Below are 19695 nucleotides of genomic sequence, written 5' to 3'. Positions count from 1 at the left end.
ATTTAAGTGTTATTGCTTTGTAAAATCACTTTATATAGTACTACTAAATAATGTCAAAACTATCTATTGAAAGTCTGCATCAAAATCGTCGTCCTTCCCTTCCAAATCAATCTTACCCTTTCCTGTCAATCTAGCTGCAGCCAAATTTTGAGTTGCAACTTGCTTCTTTACCTTCTTTGTCATTCTTTCGATTTCTGCTTCAGCATCTTCAGCATCCTTTTCAGCATATTGCATAACCAATCTTCTACCAAGTAAATGTACACCTTCTAATTGGTTCATAGCAGTTTCAGCTTCTTTCATAAGATTAAACTCAACAAAAGCAAAACCACGTGCACTTTGATCGAATTTCTTTGGCACTCTGACAGATTTCAACTGTCCAAAAGCACCAAATAATTCCAAAAGATCTTTTCTTGTGGCTTCGAATGGTAAATTCTTGATAATAATCTTGGATGATTTCTTTGACTTCTTGGTTGAGGATGCAGAGGAGGAAGTAGTACCACCTTGTTTGTGAGATAACTTTAATTGTAGCTTGTGTCCATCAAGTACGTGCCCATCAAGTGTAGAAATAGCCACGTTGGCTTGATCTTTTGTTCTGAATTCAACGAACCCGAAACCCATACTCAAGGTCTTTCCTGCATTCTTTGGATCTGGCTTAGTCTTTACTGTGGCCACAACAAAACCTGGCAAACCTTTGAAAACATCTGACAAAGCTTGAACTGTAGTAGCAAAATTCAAATTCTTAACAAAGATAGAAACAGTAGGACCTTGAATTTCTTCACTTGCATCATCTTCATTAACATCACCCAAAATTTCACTTGCAGATACTTTAGCTTCGACTGCAGTTTGCTCTTCCTTCTCGGCTGGAACATTGACAACTTCATTTGTGGTTGGTTCACGAGTAAACAAATCCTTAGGACCCTTCTCCAAATAAAGAATAGTACTCTTGAATCTCTTGTATGCTAATCTCGTGAAGGCTGATCTTGCGCTTGGTGCATCTCTGAATTCAACAATTGCAATAGTACCGGCAGGTGGCATCAACATACGTTTCAATTGACCATATGCTGCAAATAACTCACCAATTTCGTCAATAGTAGTACCAAATGGAAAATTCTTCACAAGAATGATTTTATCATCTCTTTCTTTCTTGTCAAAAGTAGTTAAATCAACACCTCTGTCTTCAAAATACTTTCTGACATCTCCGATAACATGGGCTTCTGCCAATGCCTGTTTCACTGCTGAGCTAGAATTTTCAGGATCAATCAATTGAGACTTACTGACACCCAATTTTGCAGCAACCGATTCCAAAACGGCATCACTATTCATATAAAGAGAGTTCCAACTGAATTGAGATTTAGAAGCTTGTGCCTTCTTTTTAAGCTCACGCTGCTTCTTCAAGGGTAAATTCTTCAAATCAAATTCATCAAGTCTATGGTCTTTCTTTTTATCAGCAGGTAAGATATGCAACAATCTACCTTGGAAGATTTGCTTATCTAATGACCTGTATGCTCTAACTGCATCACTGCTTTTTACAAATTGTGCATAAACAAAACCTTTTGATTTACCCGTTCTTGTATCAATAGCAATGTGGACTTCTTCAAGTGGTCCATACCCCAGAAATAAGTCTTTGAAATCCTTTTCTGTGGCGTCATAAGAAATGTTTCTAATAAATAATCTTCCAGTTTCTTCGATTTTTTGAACTGTTTTCTCTTCAGGAGTTAATTCTGGTTCAGTTTCTTCATAGTTTGCATCTTCTTCTTTTTCAACATCTTGACTTTCCTCTTTTTCATTTTCAGGCACTTCACCATTTTCTTTAATACGAGTACTTCTTGACTTAAGCCAATCCAAATCTGAAACATTTGTATCAGCTGCCAAATTCTCTTCTTCTTTCTCTTGTTCTTCTCCCTCTGATTTCTTTTCTTGAGGTAAATCAGATAAACTCATCATTTGTTCCTCTTCCTCTTCATCGTCTTCTTTCTGGTTATCAAATCCCTTGAAATCGTTGTATTCATCATCACTTGCATTATCTTCCGCAGTGACGACGTCGTATTTTGATCTATCTATTGGCTCATCTCCAGTACCATTCAATGCATCTTCCAAATCTTTTGCAGAAGGACCCCCAGAACCATCAGCAAGGGCATCATTTGCCCATGATTTTACTTGATGGGAAGGTTTCATAACTTCCATATACTCTCTTAACTTTGGATTGTTGGAAATTTCGTCATCAATTGAAGATGATGGCTTTACTTTTTGTCTTTTTGCATCAGCTCTATTCTGTTGCTCGATAAGTCTTTCTTGCTCTTCCCTTAATCGTTCTTCATCTCTTCTTCGTTTTTCTTTAAATGAAATTGGTACTGTTGGATCTGAAAATGTTTTAGCAAAATCAACATCAATTCTAGCTGTATCTACGAATGACTTGTTAAAAAACTTGACAGCTCTTTCCGCTGCTTCAGCAGATTTATATCCAATAAATGCAAATCGTCTTGACTCACCATTTCTTTTTTTCATTAATTTGACATCGGTGACATCTCCTTGTTTGGAAAAATGTTCTCTGAGTTTATCCTCAGTAAAATATTTGGGAAGCCCTTTAACAATTAAACGTGACATATTTGTATATAGATAGGAGTAAAGGTTATCTCTTATTCTAAGTAGAATACAGAAAAAAGTGGATTGAGATGAGTTAGAAAAATAGCTATAGAAAAAAAAAAAAAAATTGAAGGAAAAACAAAAGGGGACACAAAAATAAATTAAAATGTCGCGGTGCAGTTCCAAAATTAAGACAGATCCAGTTCTGTTCTTTTCTTTTTGTTCCAGTTTTACAACCAAGGTTGAGGATTTAGCAAATGGAGTTCATTGATCATTTAGGCATCAATTTAGAGACAGATCAAGAGATTCAATACATATTTATATGGATTAAAGGTCTATTTTGCTTGACGATACTATTTGTTTACATACTATTCTATCAAGTAGTTGCATTGATTTGCACTTTGGCATCAATTGTAGTACCAGACACTGCAAATATGTTTAGGAACACTTGTGGCAACTTCTTTTGGGATCTAGCTTTGTATTTTATGGTATGTATATTAAAAAAGATACAACTAACAATTAGAACAATTACTGATTAATTTTTTTTTTCTTAAATACAGCATTTAAACAGAGTGAAGTTTAGAATATTTGGTGATACAACAGATTCAACACCTGCTGTTGTTATCAGCAACCATGCATCATTTGCTGACTGTTTTGTAATTCAATATCTTTCTAGAATCTCAGTACTTGGTGATAAGTTTAATCCATTACAACCACGAGAACAATTTTCACTACCGATTGTTAATTTCTTTTCATGGTTCTTGGTTTGGCGAGTGCCAACGTTAAAGATTTTGCTTCACATGTTAAAATGTGACGAGAACTGGGAATTGGAAGAGAAATCACTATCATTTGTATTCTCAAGGTTAATAAGAAGTAAGTTTTGCGAATGGGTAGTACTATTTCCAGAAGTAAATATCTGGTCTTCAACAGGATCAGCATTACAAAAACAAATTAGTGAAAAGTACTACTTGCCCAAGTTCAGCCATTTGCTATATCCCAGATATTCTGCTTTTTACAATATTATTACTGCATTACAACAGTTTGAGTCACATCCTTATTTGAATTTGTATGATGTCACTATTGTATATTACCGTCAGACAGATACCAACAGTGGTACAAAAAACTATATCCCACCAAAGTTGTTAGATATATTTGCAAGTTCAGAACCAATTACAGTTGTAATTTATGTCAAAATTCGACCAGTATCAAGAATACCAGCACAAAGGAAAAAATTAGAAAAATATCTAGAGCATTTATGGCAACATAAAGAGAAAATAATCACAGAATTAAAATCCGAAGTCCCTGATAATCAACAACAACTTCGAGTTCGTGATAACTTTTCCCTGAAACAGGCAAAATTAAATAATTAGTCTAAAAAATAGTTCTAATACAAGCAAATGATCCATTAAATGAACTAATCATCTTGAATCCTATTGATAGGTAAACTATAGATACGTGACTTGCTAGTTTCATCTCTTTGAATTCGGTAGAAATGATCTGTGAATCTATCAGCTTGCATATGAGTTAAAAACTTCTGGTCGTGAGTAATAACAATCAATTGGAAATTTGCTTGCGCTTTTCTGTACTCAATAATTTTAGTCAAAGCGGCTGCTAGTGCTTCTGAATTCTCTGCATCCAAATTCGTGGTCGGTTCATCTAATGCAATCATACCACAATTGGCACCAAAACATTCAGCCAATGCCAATCTGATCAAAATACTGGCCAACACTTTTTGCCCTGCAGAACATCTACCTCTCATATCCAACTCACTAGTATCCTTTATCATGACTACTCGATAATTGTATGATCTATTACCCTTTGCTTGTAAATTTACATCACTTTTAATAGCAATTGTTGCAATATCCGATCCTCGATAAGTCTGCGACCAAAGCTCAGTTAATATTCTATTGATCTCTTCCATTTTGATACTATGATACTTCATAATAGCATTATCCAAAGCCTTTGAATAGTTTTGAAGGTCATTGGAGACCAACAAGTTTGTTTGAAGTTTTATCCATTCCTCATGATAATTCTGATTCACATTCTTATACTCTGTTTCTAACTCTTTCTTCAATCCCGATATCTGATCTTTGATCTGTTTAACTTCTCCAATTTTACCAGCATGATCTGCAGTCAAAGAAGATATAGCCTCTCTCAATTGTCTCGACTTCTCTTGGTACTCATCTTTTCGAGTTTGTGCATTCTCAATGTCCATCGAATTAAGTTGCAACTCCGCTTCGTCTAATCTACTGAGCTGTCCGCGGTAGTCTATATTGGCAAGAATATTATGTTCAACTCTTGAAGCATCCATCACTTCCTTCTCTAATGACTTAATTGAACCCGTATATTCTTCAATCTTCAATGTTAAAGATTCACATTCATGTGATACTTGCTGCATCTTGCTCGTGTTTTCTTCTAATTTCTTAGCAATGTGTGCTTGATAGTAAGAAATCGATTCGTTGAGTGAAGAAAATGAAGAATACAAGTCTTGAATATCTTGTACTTTCTTTTGGATTCGTTCTTCTGATTCTTGAATTTCATCCTGTGCTTTTTTCAAAGCTCTTTCCTTTGTTTCTTTATCTGATCTCAATTTCTCCAAAGAATCCTTAATTTCTTTTAATCGATCTTCCAATTTTGCAATCACTTTTTCAGTTTCATTAATATTATCTTTGATGTTGGTTACATCAGCAAGTGATCTTTCTAAATTGCTTATTTGTAATTTGATATCTTTCACTCTATTCTCTAATCTTTGTACTTCCCTTTGAACTTTATATTTACTCTCAGTCCACTCATTCAAGTTTTGTCTCATATCCTTGAGCTTAATATTTGTGTCTTGTTGTTGCTTTTGTAATTCACCAACTGATGCGACATTTGAGCCGAATCCTGTCAAATCTTCATTCAATTCGTCAATTTGTATATCTATATCTTGAACTTCCAAGTTGATTCTAGTAGCATCTGACAATGGTTTCTTTAACAGCAATGCAGCATCAAGCAAATCTTTAGTAGCTTTCATATCTTTGGTTGCTTCAGTTAGTTCTTTATCAATGGAATAGGAATTGCTACGTAAGTCTTTGATCTTCGATTCAAGTTCAGACACATTTGCAAGACATTCTCTGTAATTTAAGATCTTCAAGTTGACAGACTTTACTGAATCAAGGTCGTTCTTTATTTCAACTGCCCTTGATTTAATCTCTTGGATCTTGCTTTCATCCACACTTTGCTTTAAATCTTTAATGAATACATCAAGACCACCTTCTTCAAACAAACGTTTACATAATAAGCAACATTTACTCTTTTCTGCCATTTGAATTGCAGATCCCTTGAAATCCTTAGTAACTTCCGCAGTATTGACATCTTCCAGAACGTCTCGGTAATTTTCTTCCAATTCCTGAACAATACTTTCATATTCGTCAATCTCGTCTTCCTCAATCACAGTAGTAATAGCTGCTTTCAACGATTCAAGCTTAGCACTGTTATCTTTTGCATTCTTAAGAATTGATTCAAGTGTCTTTTTGTTGATCTCTAATTCAGATTCTAATGACATCACCTTCTTTTGTTGGTCTTCATGTTTTATTTGCAAATGAGAAATCTTTTGGTTTAACAACGAATCACCAACATCTATATCTAACTTTGACCCAACAACCTCTTGATAGTTATCGGTGATAACAGATATGATCCTGGAAATTTCAGCATTTTTTGACTTCACCGAGTCCTCCAAAAATGTCACCTTGGACCTAAGTTCAGATTGTTTATTACTTGTGGAAACTTTCTTGGCTAACTCGTCCAACGAAAATTCCAATTTTGAAATCTCGGAATTGGTTTCCATAATCTTATTATCAAATTCCTTTACTTCATTCAAGTCTCGCTTCTCTTGAAGTTGTTTATTTGTCAGATCTAGTTCAATTCGCTTTTCAATTAATTCAGTTTCATCGTTACTTCCAGCATCAACCTTCCTCCTTAAAACCAAAAGCTTCTGGTTGTTAGTTTCCATATCATTTGTAGCGTATTCAAAATGTTGCTCTTCTCTAGAAATTGCATTCAACACATCTTGTAACTCCGACTGTTTTTCTGCCTCTATGCGTTTGTTATCAGTTAATAACCTCTTTTGTTCGGAAAGTATTGCTTTATGCGCCTTTTCCAATTCACCTTTAAATTTGGTTATGTTGCTCTGAGTATCTTCCGAGAGGCTAACTCCCAATGAATCACCATAATCATTCATTATCTGACTGATTTCTTCTAAGTTTTGTTCATATTCCACTTTCTTACCCTTTAAAGAACCATCCAATCTTATCAAGTCGTTGTAGTTTTTGGTTCTGTCTTTCAATTTTTCATTCATTCTTGAACTCTTGGTTTGCAAATCTTCAATTGTACGGCTCTTTTCTTCCGTGATGGCAGCAAAATTCTCTTGTTTATTCATAAGTTCTTGGTCAGAATCAGGAAGAATTTCAATAGATCTTTTGGTTCTTTCAATTTGTTCTTCCAATGTCTGTTTCTTAATCAACAAATTCTCGTAATCACTTAATGTCTTCTGAAACTCTTGGTTGGTTGCAAATAAATCTTCCGCTTCCTTTTCTTTTCTTTCAATTTGAATATTAAGATCAGCAATTTCTTCAGTATATGTGTCAGCCGATTCTGTCAATTCTGTTAATCTATCTTGAACCTTTTTAGCTCTATCCTTGTCGATCTTCAAATGGTTCACACTTTGCTCAATCAATTTGATATCAGTAGTCATATCTTTCTTGATAATTTTTAAATTATCTAAAACTTTGGTGAACTTGGATGCTTCAAATATGTCATCAAACTTTTTCTTCAATGCAGATGGCTCACTCAATGGCCATAAACTGTCGTCTTGATGACAGAAAATAACATTTTCCAAGATTGCCGGTGATGCCCCCAAATAAATAGGAATCTGAGTATCTAATTCTGAATTCTTTGACGAAATACTAATTTTCTCTCCTCCTTCAATCATAGCAAGCTGTCCTTCTAAAGTCTTAAACGTGACAGTGGCCCCAGAAGCACTCTTGGTGGATTTCAGATTTGCTTGTACGGATCTTGTGGTAATCATAGATTTTCCATTTATGTTCTTGTAAGCCAATTTAATCTGACCATTAGTAACTGAACGTGAATCTAATGTAGGATCGTGGACAAATGCACCACCTTTAGAATTTGGAGGTAAACTACCCGTAGTTGCATATTTTAAACACTCAATAATAGTTGTTTTCCCACATCCATTCTGACCACAGATTAAGGTTAATGGAAACCCAAACTGAATTGTCTCATCTGTTTCCTGCTCAAAAGCTCTTATCCCCTTAATGGATAGTTTATATATACTGGACATTGTCCCTTTATAAGTAGGTCGATGGTTTAATTGATATTAGCAAAGAAAATGTGAATAATTCATTCCCATACGCGTTTCGTTCTGCCTTTAAAAATGAGAAAACTCAAAGTTACGTACTTCTCATCAAACGAGAAAAAAAAAAAAAAAAATAAAAAAAAAAACTCCAGGGTTTGTGTAATTAAAGTTTCTATATATTATAAACTCGAATTTATTATAATCTATTTAATGTGGGTTTTAGATAATTCGTCAGCGATATCGTCAACTTTGGAGTCTTTGGATTCCAATGAAACACCAGCCAATTCTTCTTCCAATTCATCTAAGTCGAGGTCTTCTTCCAAAGTATCTTCATTACCTTCTTCATCTTCTTCGTCTTCTTCTTCATCACTATCAAGTTCTTCCAATTCGTCCAATTCGTCAAGTTCACCAAATCCTCTGGTTTCAAATACTTCGTTAATTTTATCAATATGTTCTGAATCTTCTTCAAATCTGTTACCGTTTAATTCCAAGAATTTCAAGTTTGGCAACTTGCTTGCAATGGCATCAGCTAAAACTCTCAAACTGTCAGTTTCCAATTCATTATACTGTAATTTCAAAGTAAGCAATTTGGACTTTTCATCACCGGTGTGGAAAGCTTCAACTAATTTCAAAGACCCTTTGTTTTTCAACAATGAATCATTAAGATTCAATTCAACCAACTCCGGCCAGTTGGATAAGGATTCAGCAATATGAACGGCCCCTCTAGTGGTGATGGTATTGTCTTGCAAGTCAAGAACTTTCAAATTCTTGTTTCTTGATAAACCTTTGGAAACCAATTTAGAAATACCGGCTGGTCTGATACCATTTTGATACAATCTCACGATTTCCAAATCTTTGTGGTTTCTTAAACCAATAGATAAATAATTCACTGACCCATTTTCTAATCTATTTCTTCCACAGATGAATGTTTTCAAAGATGGTTTTCCAGCACTATTTTTAGCTTGAGCTAATTTAAACAAAGAACCACCGATTCTTGAGCCAGCAAATGGTCCCATACCGTTATTTGACAAAATCAAATGTTCTATTGAGATAGCCTTGGCCAAGTAAGCTTCGATTGGATCAATGGTTTGCAAACCAAATGCATTATCACTCAAGTTGATTAATTTCAAGTTTGGCAACTTTAACAAAGCTGGTAACAAGTATTCTAATGATTGTGGAATTTCGGTATTTAATCTACCAGTATATAAATCAGAAAAGTTGATTTCAACAATAGTATCTTTGTGTTTCAATAATGCTTCACTTAAAGCTTTTGATGCTTCAATACCAATAGTGTTACCTGAGAAGTCAATTTTGGTGACATGCTTCTTCTCAGTCAATTCCTTAATATAAGGGGCAATATCCTCTTCGGAGTTAAATTTCAACTGCTTTCCAGCAATAGAGTATGTGGTTTCTGGAGTAACTCCTAATTCAACATCAACGGAAGCCATGATTTATTGGGATTTGAATAATGGTCTTTATTAGAATATAATGGAAAAGAGATCTGATCCTATTTTTTTTTTTTCTTTCTTCCTTTTCTGCTGTTCTTCTTCTCTTAGTGATTGTCGTGGAGATTTGCCAAAAAAAAAAAAAAAAAAAAAAGAGAATAAAAAATTGAAAGTAAAGAAAGCAAACGAATCGCACGAAAAATTTTCAACGAAAAGAGAGCTCTTAGCTTTGAACAGTATCGCAAACACCCAAACCATATCAATAAACATGTCAGGAAGATTCCCACCACAAGGAGCTAAAGAAGAGCCATCAACTTTTGAACAAATTAAAAAGTCTCCAGCTTTTATCGTTGGTACCCAAGCTGTCTTATTTGGACTCGGTGTTTTGTTCATTCAATCTCCATTGATGGATATGTTGGTCCCACAATTATAAGTTTTGTAAAACAAGCCCACGATAAAATCGAGGTTAGGTTAATCAAGAAGTATAGTTATTATTAATGTTTTGGATTAATGAATCCATATGAGCTTGTATATATATGTATATCTGTCAAGAAATATAAATTTATTCATTTATTTTAACGTGAAAACCAATGAGAACACGGATGTTTGGAATAAACTTGTGCTTTGCTAAGTATTTCCGGCCCGTACAATAGGGAGCAGGAACAGATTTCATAAAACAAAAGAATGTATTAAGCAGGAGTTACATGTGGAAATGTGAAGTTGCAATGGAAGCAGCTCTTGATAAATTCCTGTGGAGCAGTACAAGTTATTCTTTACAAAACACTAACCGCTATGTAAGAAAGCAACAGATGGCGTGATAATGTACTGTACTTCAACTTTATTACTAAATAAGAACACGACCAATGGATGGGGAGTGGTCGTCTATGTGTCTTCTGTGAGTTAAAATTTCCCCCCTAGAATGCATTATCCATTCCGATAGTATATCTATAGCATGAGCTGGTTTTCAGTATTCCATTGAAATGACAACTGGTTCTATTAAGTTTCAAACTACGAACTTGTACATGTTGTCTTTAATAAGGGATGAATAAGAATAACTTTTTATTGGCGATTTTTTTATTTCTAATCATTTATTATGGTGCTTGGTGATTTGAATTAGTTGCAAAGTACTCATTGGGGGGTATATATTTCTTCCTGTTGTTTCAAGAATTGGTCAATTTTTTTTGCCAAATATTGCTCACAGTGCTTTATTAATGCAATGACTCTAATGTCCTAGAGCCCTTTTATAGGTTTACAGTTACATATACATTATTAATATCGGTAGAATATCATTTGGAGAATCGGAAATACATGAAGACCAAAATCAGGTATTCAAGCATATATGGGTTTAAACTGACCGTTTTGATGATCGATCCTGAGTTACGAACTGATCTCAGATGTTCATTATATTCTAAGTTTAGCTCTAGACTCCGTGAAAATAAATCTTAAATTTTGCATCTACGAACCTTGCATATGAAGTAAGTCTTTATTCATGATTTTTACAATACTTATTCCTTGTTTGTTTGTTTAGGTTTTGTATCCTTTATTTTTGTATTTTTTCTTTGTTTTTCATTTTTCATTTTTTTTTTTGATCATATTCTGACTTTACAAAACAGATAACAATCTCTGGGATTGCTTAAATTCAATTAGTTTATTCAAAAAGCAACTTCAAACTAACCTATACGAATTTTACACAAAATTGAAAGGGGGTAGAGAAAGATTATACTTTTTCACTTGAGAAGCAAAAAAGAGGGGGTTATTGATTCCCTTCTCTTATTTTATTTACTATTTTTAAATTTATTCCTTTGACTGATATTTTCTTAGATTCTCTCAGGTATTTTTCCCTTTTCTTTTTTCAACCTTTCATTTAAGCAGTATCTTGCCATCCTGCAATCACCACGCCCATTTTGATGTTCCTTACATCATCGGCATGACAACCGCACTTCAACTCTGTAGAAAGACTTACCAGTATCAAGCAATCATTCTTCTGAAAGATATTAATCTCATGCAAACATTGTGGAAAGTAAAACCTTTTAAAGAATGGACGTCGAAGAGTATCTGTTTCCTTGTTTCGCGAAGTAGAAATGGGAATGAGTTGAAAATATTTCACCACGCATATGAGCACCCTTTCATTCTGGTATACAATTCAAGAATGTTTTGTGATATTTCTAATAGTCCGTGATGTCCATTTCTTCAAATTGAAAATAACAAGAGGAAAAAGACGGAAAATAGAAATTATGACAATTTTAAACCTTGCATATATAATTCCTAATGGTCGAGTTAAGAAATAAGTAAAAAACCCTTGGTAGTTTATACACTATAATTTATACATCTGAGATCATCAGGACACATGTGTGGGATTGCCTTAATAATTACAGTGCACCAATTGATCCTCTAAATTGCATTAATAATGATCTAATGTATCTTATTAACAAGTAATCAAGTATACCCCCTTTTTTTAAACAGCAGATTTCCTGGTGATACTACATGTTTCATATCAAGTATTCATCAAAGAAATCGATTATTCACGCGCTGGTGAAGTGGTTTTAACTGGCAATTTTAAAAATTAAATGATTTTGTGTTCTTAATAGCGGGCATGCAACAAAGGGTAATTTTCTCCTCTTAATTTTTACAGTTCACTTTTTTTTTCTGTTCTTTAATTTTCTTTATTGTATTTTACTTTTGATTAGAAGATAGTTCAGATTTAGAAACAAGATAACGAATGGTTCAGTTCATATGTTAGAGCTCTACGATACTAACAGTTGACTTACTAGTACGTAAGCACATGTATATTATACTATTCGAGTCATTAGGGCACATAACTGGGCTGTTTTTCCGACAACATCAGAGTAAAATTTTCATGTGTACTCGGGTTTATATTGCATCACAGTATCGATATTTTTGCTTTATACTTTAGTGAATTTTTGTTGCACTTGGATTTTTTTTTTGATTAATTAGCTCCACAGGTGATCTACTATCAAACTTAAATGGCCAGTTCTAGAACGTATATTTATATCTTACAAATGCAGAATATGATCTTCTCATGCTCGACAGTAAATCAATAAATAGAATCCACTCTGAATGTGAATGCAATCCTCGATCGAAGTTTTAAATACAAATTGAAAGAGTAAAAGTTATCCAAATCAAAGAGAATACATACCATTCATGTGAGCTTTTGCGTCTTGGGTTTAGTCACAAATGTAGAAAAGAAAGGGTTTCTTTTTTTATTGAAGTCATCACAAAATTGAAATTCAAATTTAATCTTCATTTTACCGATATTTGATGCTAACGTTTCAAAAAGTCTTTTTAGGAAAAAAAAAATGTATTTAAGGAAATCAAATCACTGTATCATTGATGAACCTATTAAAAACGATGATTATCCAGCAAAAGTTTCATTTTGATTTCCCTCCTTTCCTAGTTATTTTTATTTCATTATATTAAGAAAAGGAATATCCTCCTGGCTTGTTTATTTATTATTATTCTTTTTTTTTCACAAAACTTTGCAAGGATTTGTTTGCATAAAAAACTGGTTTCAAATCTTTTCAATAATCTTTACAAATATCACATATCTATTAAATTGTAATGATATATTAGAGGAACGTCTGACTTGTTCTACTCACACTTCACATCCGGTACATCATATTATTACTCAAGAAAGTTTAGTCTCAAGTTGTTCACCTTCTTTCTAATTAGTATCAATTTCAACATCGTATCCAAAGTGCTATCAACAATTCTGTCTACCAAGAAACTATTTGGGATTTCTTTCAATAGAAAGCAAATGCAAAGACCACTTTATGAAGAAACCTGGGACCAAATAACTTATGACTATCATAATCTACAAAACTTGGCTGAAAATTCCGTATCCATTAGAAACTTTGCATTTAAGTGTCAAGAAATTGTCAATAATAAACTAACAATGGATAGAGAATACTATAAATCTGCTAAACGTTTCTTACTCATAACAAAGCTACTAAATATTCAACCGGAAATAAGAATCAAATTAATTCGAGAGTTGCTACGAATTCCTAATTTCAACCAATCATATCATGATCTACCCCAAGAAAAGCAGGTAAATTTATTGAATCGTGTTCGAGCTATTCTGGAAATGGCTGAATATAGTAACTTACATCTAAATTTAGGGTTTCTACTAGAGTTGTCAGGTTATATTTTTACGAAACGGTTCAAGTATAATGCACATATTTTGTATCAATTAATGAAACGAGAAAATGACAATAGAACTCGACGAATACAAAGTATGCAACTTGAAGAAGAAAGTGATTTCTCCTTCGAAGACACCGACGACGAGTTATAGAGTAAAAAAGTAAGATTTGAAAAATTTACTAATTGGCTGCTACTAGAAATTCAAAAAATAATACACAAAACATCGAACGCAGATCAACATTTTAATTTAGATGTACCTGTTTTAAATTTTAAAATTTAGCTACTTGTGATTGCAGGTGAGTTATGTCTCACAGTGTCGATCAATAATGTTATTTCAACTACTGTAAATTCTTGTATTGGTAATTCGAACTTATAGATAAAAAAAAGTGCATATAGTTTTCCAAAACCTTGAAATATATACTGTATTACTAATAATTTGTTGTTAAAGATTGAGATGTTGCAATAATATTGTTGAGACACATGAATATTTTCCATTTATAAATACTACAAAAAGGATCAATCTGTAATTACAAGGGTCTAAAATGATTTTTTCACAGTTAAAAAGTGGACTTTTTACACGACTGCTGCAATTCCGCTAAAAAAAAAGGAGGGGAAAAAAGGCAACATAAATTTGATTACGTAAAATCATCTGCGCATAATGAGCAACAGAAGTAGAAATGACATTATTATCTAAAGATGAATCAATAAATAACTGGCTGCAAAAAAAAATATCAGTTTCGAAAAAAACAGTCCACTTTTATGACTCTATGATCTGACGTACTTGTTTGGACTCCCGCGTTGGTAGCAAAAAATGTGGGGTAAAAGTTTAAATGAAAAGAGAAGGAAGAAAACAAAAGCACCAAAATTTATTAGATTATCTTGAAACTTAACGGTATTACAGGGTATAATAGGGGAGAGAATTAAAAAAGGATAAATATTCAACTGAAATCAGGCCACAATTTAGAAAAAGTTTTACCAGGGTCATTTCACTATCAATTATCATGCAATGTTTCGCTTGTGGGTTTTCAATGTGGCATCTGATATTTATCCAAATATCCAAACTTGTTCTGCATATGATCTGTTTGGGTAGAAATAGTTATCAATACCAGACAGATGTTGCTTTGTCAGCCAATTATAATCTACTTTATAAGAAACCTTGGTAGGCAAATCTAGCGGTATCGTTGAAATTGAAGATAGTGTAACAAGTGTCTAATTGTTTTGCTCACGTGTCTATACAATGTACCGAATAGCGCGAACAAAAAAAAAAGACTTTAGTCCTCGGTAAATTCGAGATCATTCATGTGAACTGAGTTACCTCGGTAACAAGAAAAAATATATGTGAGAACCAGAGGAAAAACGAAAGAAAAAAAACTCCATCATGGATTAATTTGTTCTACTTCTATTTAATCTATTTCCTACCCCCCGCCCACCTTTGATCTACTGTGCAGTAGGTTTCCGACAAGGTTTCTTATTCTACGGAGTTAGTATTGACCATTTTTTGCAACAGATTTTTCCATTCGGTATCTAACTATTTTTTCAACCACTGGAAGGCAAAAAAATCAAAACGGAAACTCCACACAATTTTTCTTTTATCGAAGTAGATAATTTTTTGCTCAAGCAATAGTAATCTCAAACATTCACACTTAACAGTACACATAACGACCTAGTTAACTACTACTGTTACAAGAGAGTTGAAAAATCATTCGATACGATGATTACGCACGGTTATTCTATGATTTGTGGAGTAAGACAGAAACTTTTGTCTGGGAATTACATAAAGAAGGTGCCCCCCCCCCCGCGATAACCTTACAATAACTTGTGAATTTTTGCACACAAAAATAAAGTAGGAGAAAAAAAATTTTTTTTCCTCACTCTGACAGAAATTAAGAACACTTGCCTCTTATTTTTATTTTTTCCCCCTCCTGTGACTTTTTTAAGAAAAAATAGTTATATAAAATCAAGTAATCCCCCAGATTTCATTTCCAAATTTTTCTAATTCTGATTTTTTTTTTTTGTTATATTTATTTATATTTTATTTTTATTATTATTATTGAATACTATACCATCAATCAATTGTATTCTTTGATATCCACATATTCATATTAACGACATAATGACTTTTACAAAGAAAAACGTGAGCGTATCACAAGGTCCAGACCCAAGAAACTCCATCCAAACTGAAAGAGCCAACTCCAAGTTTGATCCTCAAGTTATGAATTACTTCTTGGAAGGTTCCGTCGAAAGAAGTGAATTGATGAAGTCTTTGGCACAACAAATGGAAAGAGACCCAATCTTGTTCACCGATGGTTCCTACTATGATTTGACTAAAGAGCAACAAAGAGAATTGACTGCCGTTAAGATTAACAGAATCTCAAGATATAGAGAACAAGAATCCATTGATACTTTCAACAAAAGATTATCCTTGATTGGTGTTTTCGACCCACAAGTCGGTACCAGAGTTGGTGTCAATCTCGGTTTGTTCCTTTCTTGTATCAGAGGTAATGGTACTGCCGCTCAATTGAAATACTGGGCTGGTGACAAAGAAACCGCCAATATCAAGGGTCTCTATGGTTGTTTCGGTATGACCGAATTGGCCCATGGTTCCAACGTTGCTGGTTTGGAAACCACTGCTACCTTTGATAAAGAAACTGATGAATTTGTTATCAACACCCCACACATTGGTGCTACTAAATGGTGGATTGGTGGTGCTGCACACTCTGCCACTCATTGTTCTGTTTACGCTAGATTGATTGTTGATGGTGAAGACTATGGTGTTAAAACTTTTGTTGTCCCATTGAGAGATTCCAACCATGACCTCATGCCTGGTATTTCTGTTGGTGATATTGGTGCCAAGATGGGTAGGGATGGTATCGATAATGGTTGGATTCAATTCTCCAACGTCAGAATCCCAAGATTTTTCATGTTGCAAAAATTCTGTAAAGTTTCTGCCGACGGTGAAGTTATCTTGCCTCCATTGGAACAATTGTCCTACTCTGCTTTATTGGGCGGTAGAGTCATGATGGTTTTGGACTCTTACAGAATGTTGGCCAGAATGTCCACCATTGCATTGAGATATGCCATTGGTAGAAGACAATTCAAAGGAGATAATGTTGACCAAAAGGATCCAAACGCTTTGGAAACTCAATTGATTGACTATCCATTGCACCAAAAGAGATTGTTCCCATACTTGGCTGCCGCCTATGTTATCTCTGCTGGTGCTTACAAGATTGAACAAACCATCGACAGTACTTTAGCTCAATTGGACGAAGCTGTTGAAAAGAATGACGAAAAGGCTATCTTTAAATCCATCGATGACATGAAATCCTTGTTTGTTGATTCTGGTTCATTGAAATCTACTGCTACTTGGTTGGGTGCCGAAGCTATTGATCAATGTAGACAAGCATGTGGTGGTCACGGTTACTCCTCATACAATGGTTTTGGTAAAGCCTACAACGATTGGGTTGTTCAATGTACTTGGGAAGGTGACAACAATGTTTTGGCTATGAGTGTTGGTAAACCAATTGTTAGACAAGTCATCAGTATTGAAGATTCAGGTAAACCAGTTAGAGGTTCTACTTCCTTCTTGAACCAATTGAAAGAATACACTGGTTCTAATGCTTCTAAAGTTGTTTTGAATAATGTTGCCGATTTGGATGATGTCGAAAAGGTCATTAAGGCTATTGAAGTTGCCATTATTAGATTATCTCAAGAAGCTGCTTCTATTGTCAGAAAGGAATCCTTTGACTATGTTGGTGCTGAATTGGTTCAAATTTCTAAATTGAAAGCTCACCACTACTTGTTAACTGAATACACCAGAAGAATTAATGAATTTGATCAAAAAGACTTGGTCCCATACTTGCGTACACTTGCTAAATTATATGCTGCCACTATTGTCTTGGATAGATTTGCTGGTGTTTTCTTGACATTCAATGTTGCATCTCCTGCTGCTATTAGTTCATTGGCGTCTGTTCAAATTCCAAAATTATGTGCCGAAGTCAGACCAAACGTTGTTGCTTATACTGATTCCTTCCAACAATCTGATATGTTTGTTAACTCTGCTATTGGTAGATATGATGGTGACGTTTACGAAAACTACTTTGACTTGGTTAAAACATTAAATCCACCATCCAAGACCAAAGCTCCATACTCTGCTGCTTTGGAAGGTATGTTGAACAGACCATCCTTGGATGAAAGAGAAAGATTTGAAAAATCTGATGAAACTGCTGCTATTTTGTCCAAATAAGTGGTTATGAGATTCAATACATAAAGTTCAAAGGGAAGAAATAAAAAAAAAAAGATATATGAAATAGAATATAAGTGGATTCCGTTCTTTTGATAAGAATGGTCCTTGATTTGTTTAATTTTTATTGCAGGTAAGTGGTTTTTTTTTTTCTTATTATTTATAGTACATATTTCCTTATGTAAAGTTTTTAATGAAAGCAATCCATTATTTATATTTAATTGTGTAACAAAGACGGGTGTTGAAAAGTTGTTGATCTTTAGTAATGGTTACGTTATTCGCAGCAATATGTGCCGACATAACGTGACCCACAAACAACTCAAAAAAAAATCTCTTGGTCGGTCATTATTTCACCGGTAAAAGAAGCATATATAAAGATACCAGAGTCTAGCAATTCATTTGTATTTTCACTTTCTCTTTGTATATCTAGTATTCACTGTTTTTAGTATATTGCGATGTTTATAACACTTTTCAGAATTGGTAATTTGATATTGTTAGGGTCTGGATTAGCTCGATCTTTGGCTACAAAATTACCCCCACATATAGTTAAAGCCGGTCATTTACAATTCATTACCAATTGTTCATTATTAACCACGGTGATTTATTTGATTTCCACGTTTTTCCATATTTCTCCATGGTTTTATAATTTAGCATGCAATTTAGAATTCAATGTTATTGTAAGTTATTGGACAATGGCATTATTTTTTTCATCTATGGTTGCAGAAGCCGATGTTGATAGAGATTTGTTTTTAGATTTACAAGTACATGCTTTCCCTTATATTTATTTAATTATTGATAATCAACCAACAATTGATTTGAAAACTTCTTGGATTTCAACGTTAACTTTTGTATTCCTTTATTGGGTTTATATTGAATGGGAATGTGGTAAACATATTCATGATGGGGTAAGTGGATTTCCTTATCCATTCATGAAAGGATTGAACAGAATTCAAAGATTTGGATGTATTTCTGTATTTGCATCCATTGCTTGTTTCAATTATTTTGTTTTATCATTAAGAAATATGTTTTAGAATATATAGTGATGAAGTATTATATGAAATATATAAAAATTACTTTCTTTTTCTACAAGTACTAAATAAACCCGCAAAAATTTCACCCTAGTCGGCTTTAGAACACCACCACCACAAAAACAAAGTAGGAAAAAAAAAAGAGAGAGAAAAAAAAAACATGAAAACAAAAAAAAAGGGAAATATCTCCAGTTGCTTTCTCCGGTTATATTCAATTTACATTAATACGTCTTCTTCTTAAGGAGGTGTGATACTGCTACCAATGGCAAGACAGGGTTTGATTAGTATCCTATCATTAGTCATTTGTTGTTATGGTCTTTATCAATGTTTTCAACATGAACTTCCTCCACATTTAATTAAAGGTGGTCATTTTCAATTCCTTACAAATATTTCATTATCGCTAACTATTCTTTATATTTTACAATCTATTCTTACTCCAACTAGTCCTTATTTAAGAACTCAATATAATATTGTCTCAAATTTAGAATTCACAGTAACTGTATGTTATTGGACTTTACATTTCATTTTACCACATTTTTTAAATCCAAAATCTCAAGTTCATAGAGATTGGTCAATTGATTTAGCTATTCATTTTTGGCCATATTTATATCTATTAGTTTTTGATAGTCAAGATAGAATAAGAGCAAAAAAATCATGGTTACTTACGGCTGCTGTAATTGTGGTTTATTGGTGTTATATTGAAAGAATTGTGTCTGTTAATAATGATGGAATTACAGGATTTGCTTATCCATTTTTGAATAATAAAACTTTGACAGAGAGATTTGTATGGGTGCTTTTAATATGGTTTATCAGTTGTTTAAATTATTACATCATTGGTTTCAGAAATATGCTATAGTATGAGTAGAATACCCTTTCTGTGCGTGTGCG

General features: G+C 33.6%; 10 protein-coding genes across 10 annotated transcripts; 6 read left to right on the top strand and 4 right to left on the bottom strand. All coding sequences in view use genetic code 12, as the record gives it.

Moving 5' to 3' along the window:
* Positions 1–63: 63 nt before the first annotated feature.
* CTRG_02384 (RNA-binding ribosome biosynthesis protein) lies at positions 64–2604 on the bottom strand (the record flags this gene model as incomplete). The annotated part of the gene is made up of 1 exon (XM_002548041.1): positions 64–2604. The coding sequence occupies one exon, from the start codon at positions 2602–2604 to the stop codon at positions 64–66; it is 2541 nt and encodes an 846-aa protein (XP_002548087.1).
* Positions 2605–3383: 779 nt separating this feature from the next.
* On the top strand, positions 3384–3953 carry CTRG_02383 (uncharacterized protein; the record flags this gene model as incomplete). The annotated part of the gene is made up of 1 exon (XM_002548040.1): positions 3384–3953. One exon carries the CDS (start codon positions 3384–3386, stop codon positions 3951–3953), a length of 570 nt encoding a protein of 189 aa, XP_002548086.1.
* Positions 3954–3997: 44 nt separating this feature from the next.
* Positions 3998–7921, bottom strand: RAD50 (MRX complex DNA-binding subunit; the record flags this gene model as incomplete). Its single annotated transcript, XM_002548039.1, has 1 exon — positions 3998–7921. One exon carries the CDS (start codon positions 7919–7921, stop codon positions 3998–4000), a length of 3924 nt encoding a protein of 1307 aa, XP_002548085.1.
* A 218-nt stretch (positions 7922–8139) lies between these two features.
* Positions 8140–9384, bottom strand: RNA1 (GTPase-activating protein; the record flags this gene model as incomplete). Its single annotated transcript, XM_002548038.1, has 1 exon — positions 8140–9384. One exon carries the CDS (start codon positions 9382–9384, stop codon positions 8140–8142), a length of 1245 nt encoding a protein of 414 aa, XP_002548084.1.
* A 30-nt stretch (positions 9385–9414) lies between these two features.
* Positions 9415–9774, bottom strand: CTRG_02380 (uncharacterized protein; the record flags this gene model as incomplete). The annotated part of the gene is made up of 1 exon (XM_002548036.1): positions 9415–9774. One exon carries the CDS (start codon positions 9772–9774, stop codon positions 9415–9417), a length of 360 nt encoding a protein of 119 aa, XP_002548082.1.
* Positions 9425–9814, top strand: TOM6 (Tom6p; the record flags this gene model as incomplete). Its single annotated transcript, XM_002548037.1, has 1 exon — positions 9425–9814. The coding sequence occupies one exon, from the start codon at positions 9425–9427 to the stop codon at positions 9812–9814; it is 390 nt and encodes a 129-aa protein (XP_002548083.1).
* Positions 9815–13156: 3342 nt separating this feature from the next.
* On the top strand, positions 13157–13690 carry CTRG_02378 (uncharacterized protein; the record flags this gene model as incomplete). Its single annotated transcript, XM_002548035.1, has 1 exon — positions 13157–13690. One exon carries the CDS (start codon positions 13157–13159, stop codon positions 13688–13690), a length of 534 nt encoding a protein of 177 aa, XP_002548081.1.
* Positions 13691–15652: 1962 nt separating this feature from the next.
* Positions 15653–17782, top strand: POX1-3 (acyl-CoA oxidase; the record flags this gene model as incomplete). Its single annotated transcript, XM_002548034.1, has 1 exon — positions 15653–17782. One exon carries the CDS (start codon positions 15653–15655, stop codon positions 17780–17782), a length of 2130 nt encoding a protein of 709 aa, XP_002548080.1.
* A 452-nt stretch (positions 17783–18234) lies between these two features.
* CTRG_02376 (uncharacterized protein) lies at positions 18235–18810 on the top strand (the record flags this gene model as incomplete). The annotated part of the gene is made up of 1 exon (XM_002548033.1): positions 18235–18810. The coding sequence occupies one exon, from the start codon at positions 18235–18237 to the stop codon at positions 18808–18810; it is 576 nt and encodes a 191-aa protein (XP_002548079.1).
* A 259-nt stretch (positions 18811–19069) lies between these two features.
* On the top strand, positions 19070–19663 carry CTRG_02375 (uncharacterized protein; the record flags this gene model as incomplete). The annotated part of the gene is made up of 1 exon (XM_002548032.1): positions 19070–19663. The coding sequence occupies one exon, from the start codon at positions 19070–19072 to the stop codon at positions 19661–19663; it is 594 nt and encodes a 197-aa protein (XP_002548078.1).
* Between the last annotated feature and the right edge of the window lie 32 nt (positions 19664–19695).

This window comes from Candida tropicalis (genome assembly GCF_000006335.3).
Source record: "Candida tropicalis MYA-3404 genomic scaffold supercont3.3, whole genome shotgun sequence".
In the NCBI taxonomy this organism is placed as follows: Eukaryota; Fungi; Ascomycota; class Pichiomycetes; order Serinales; family Debaryomycetaceae; genus Candida; species Candida tropicalis.
Note: the sequence above shows the minus strand (reverse complement) of the source record. Positions and strands in the feature narration are given on the sequence as shown.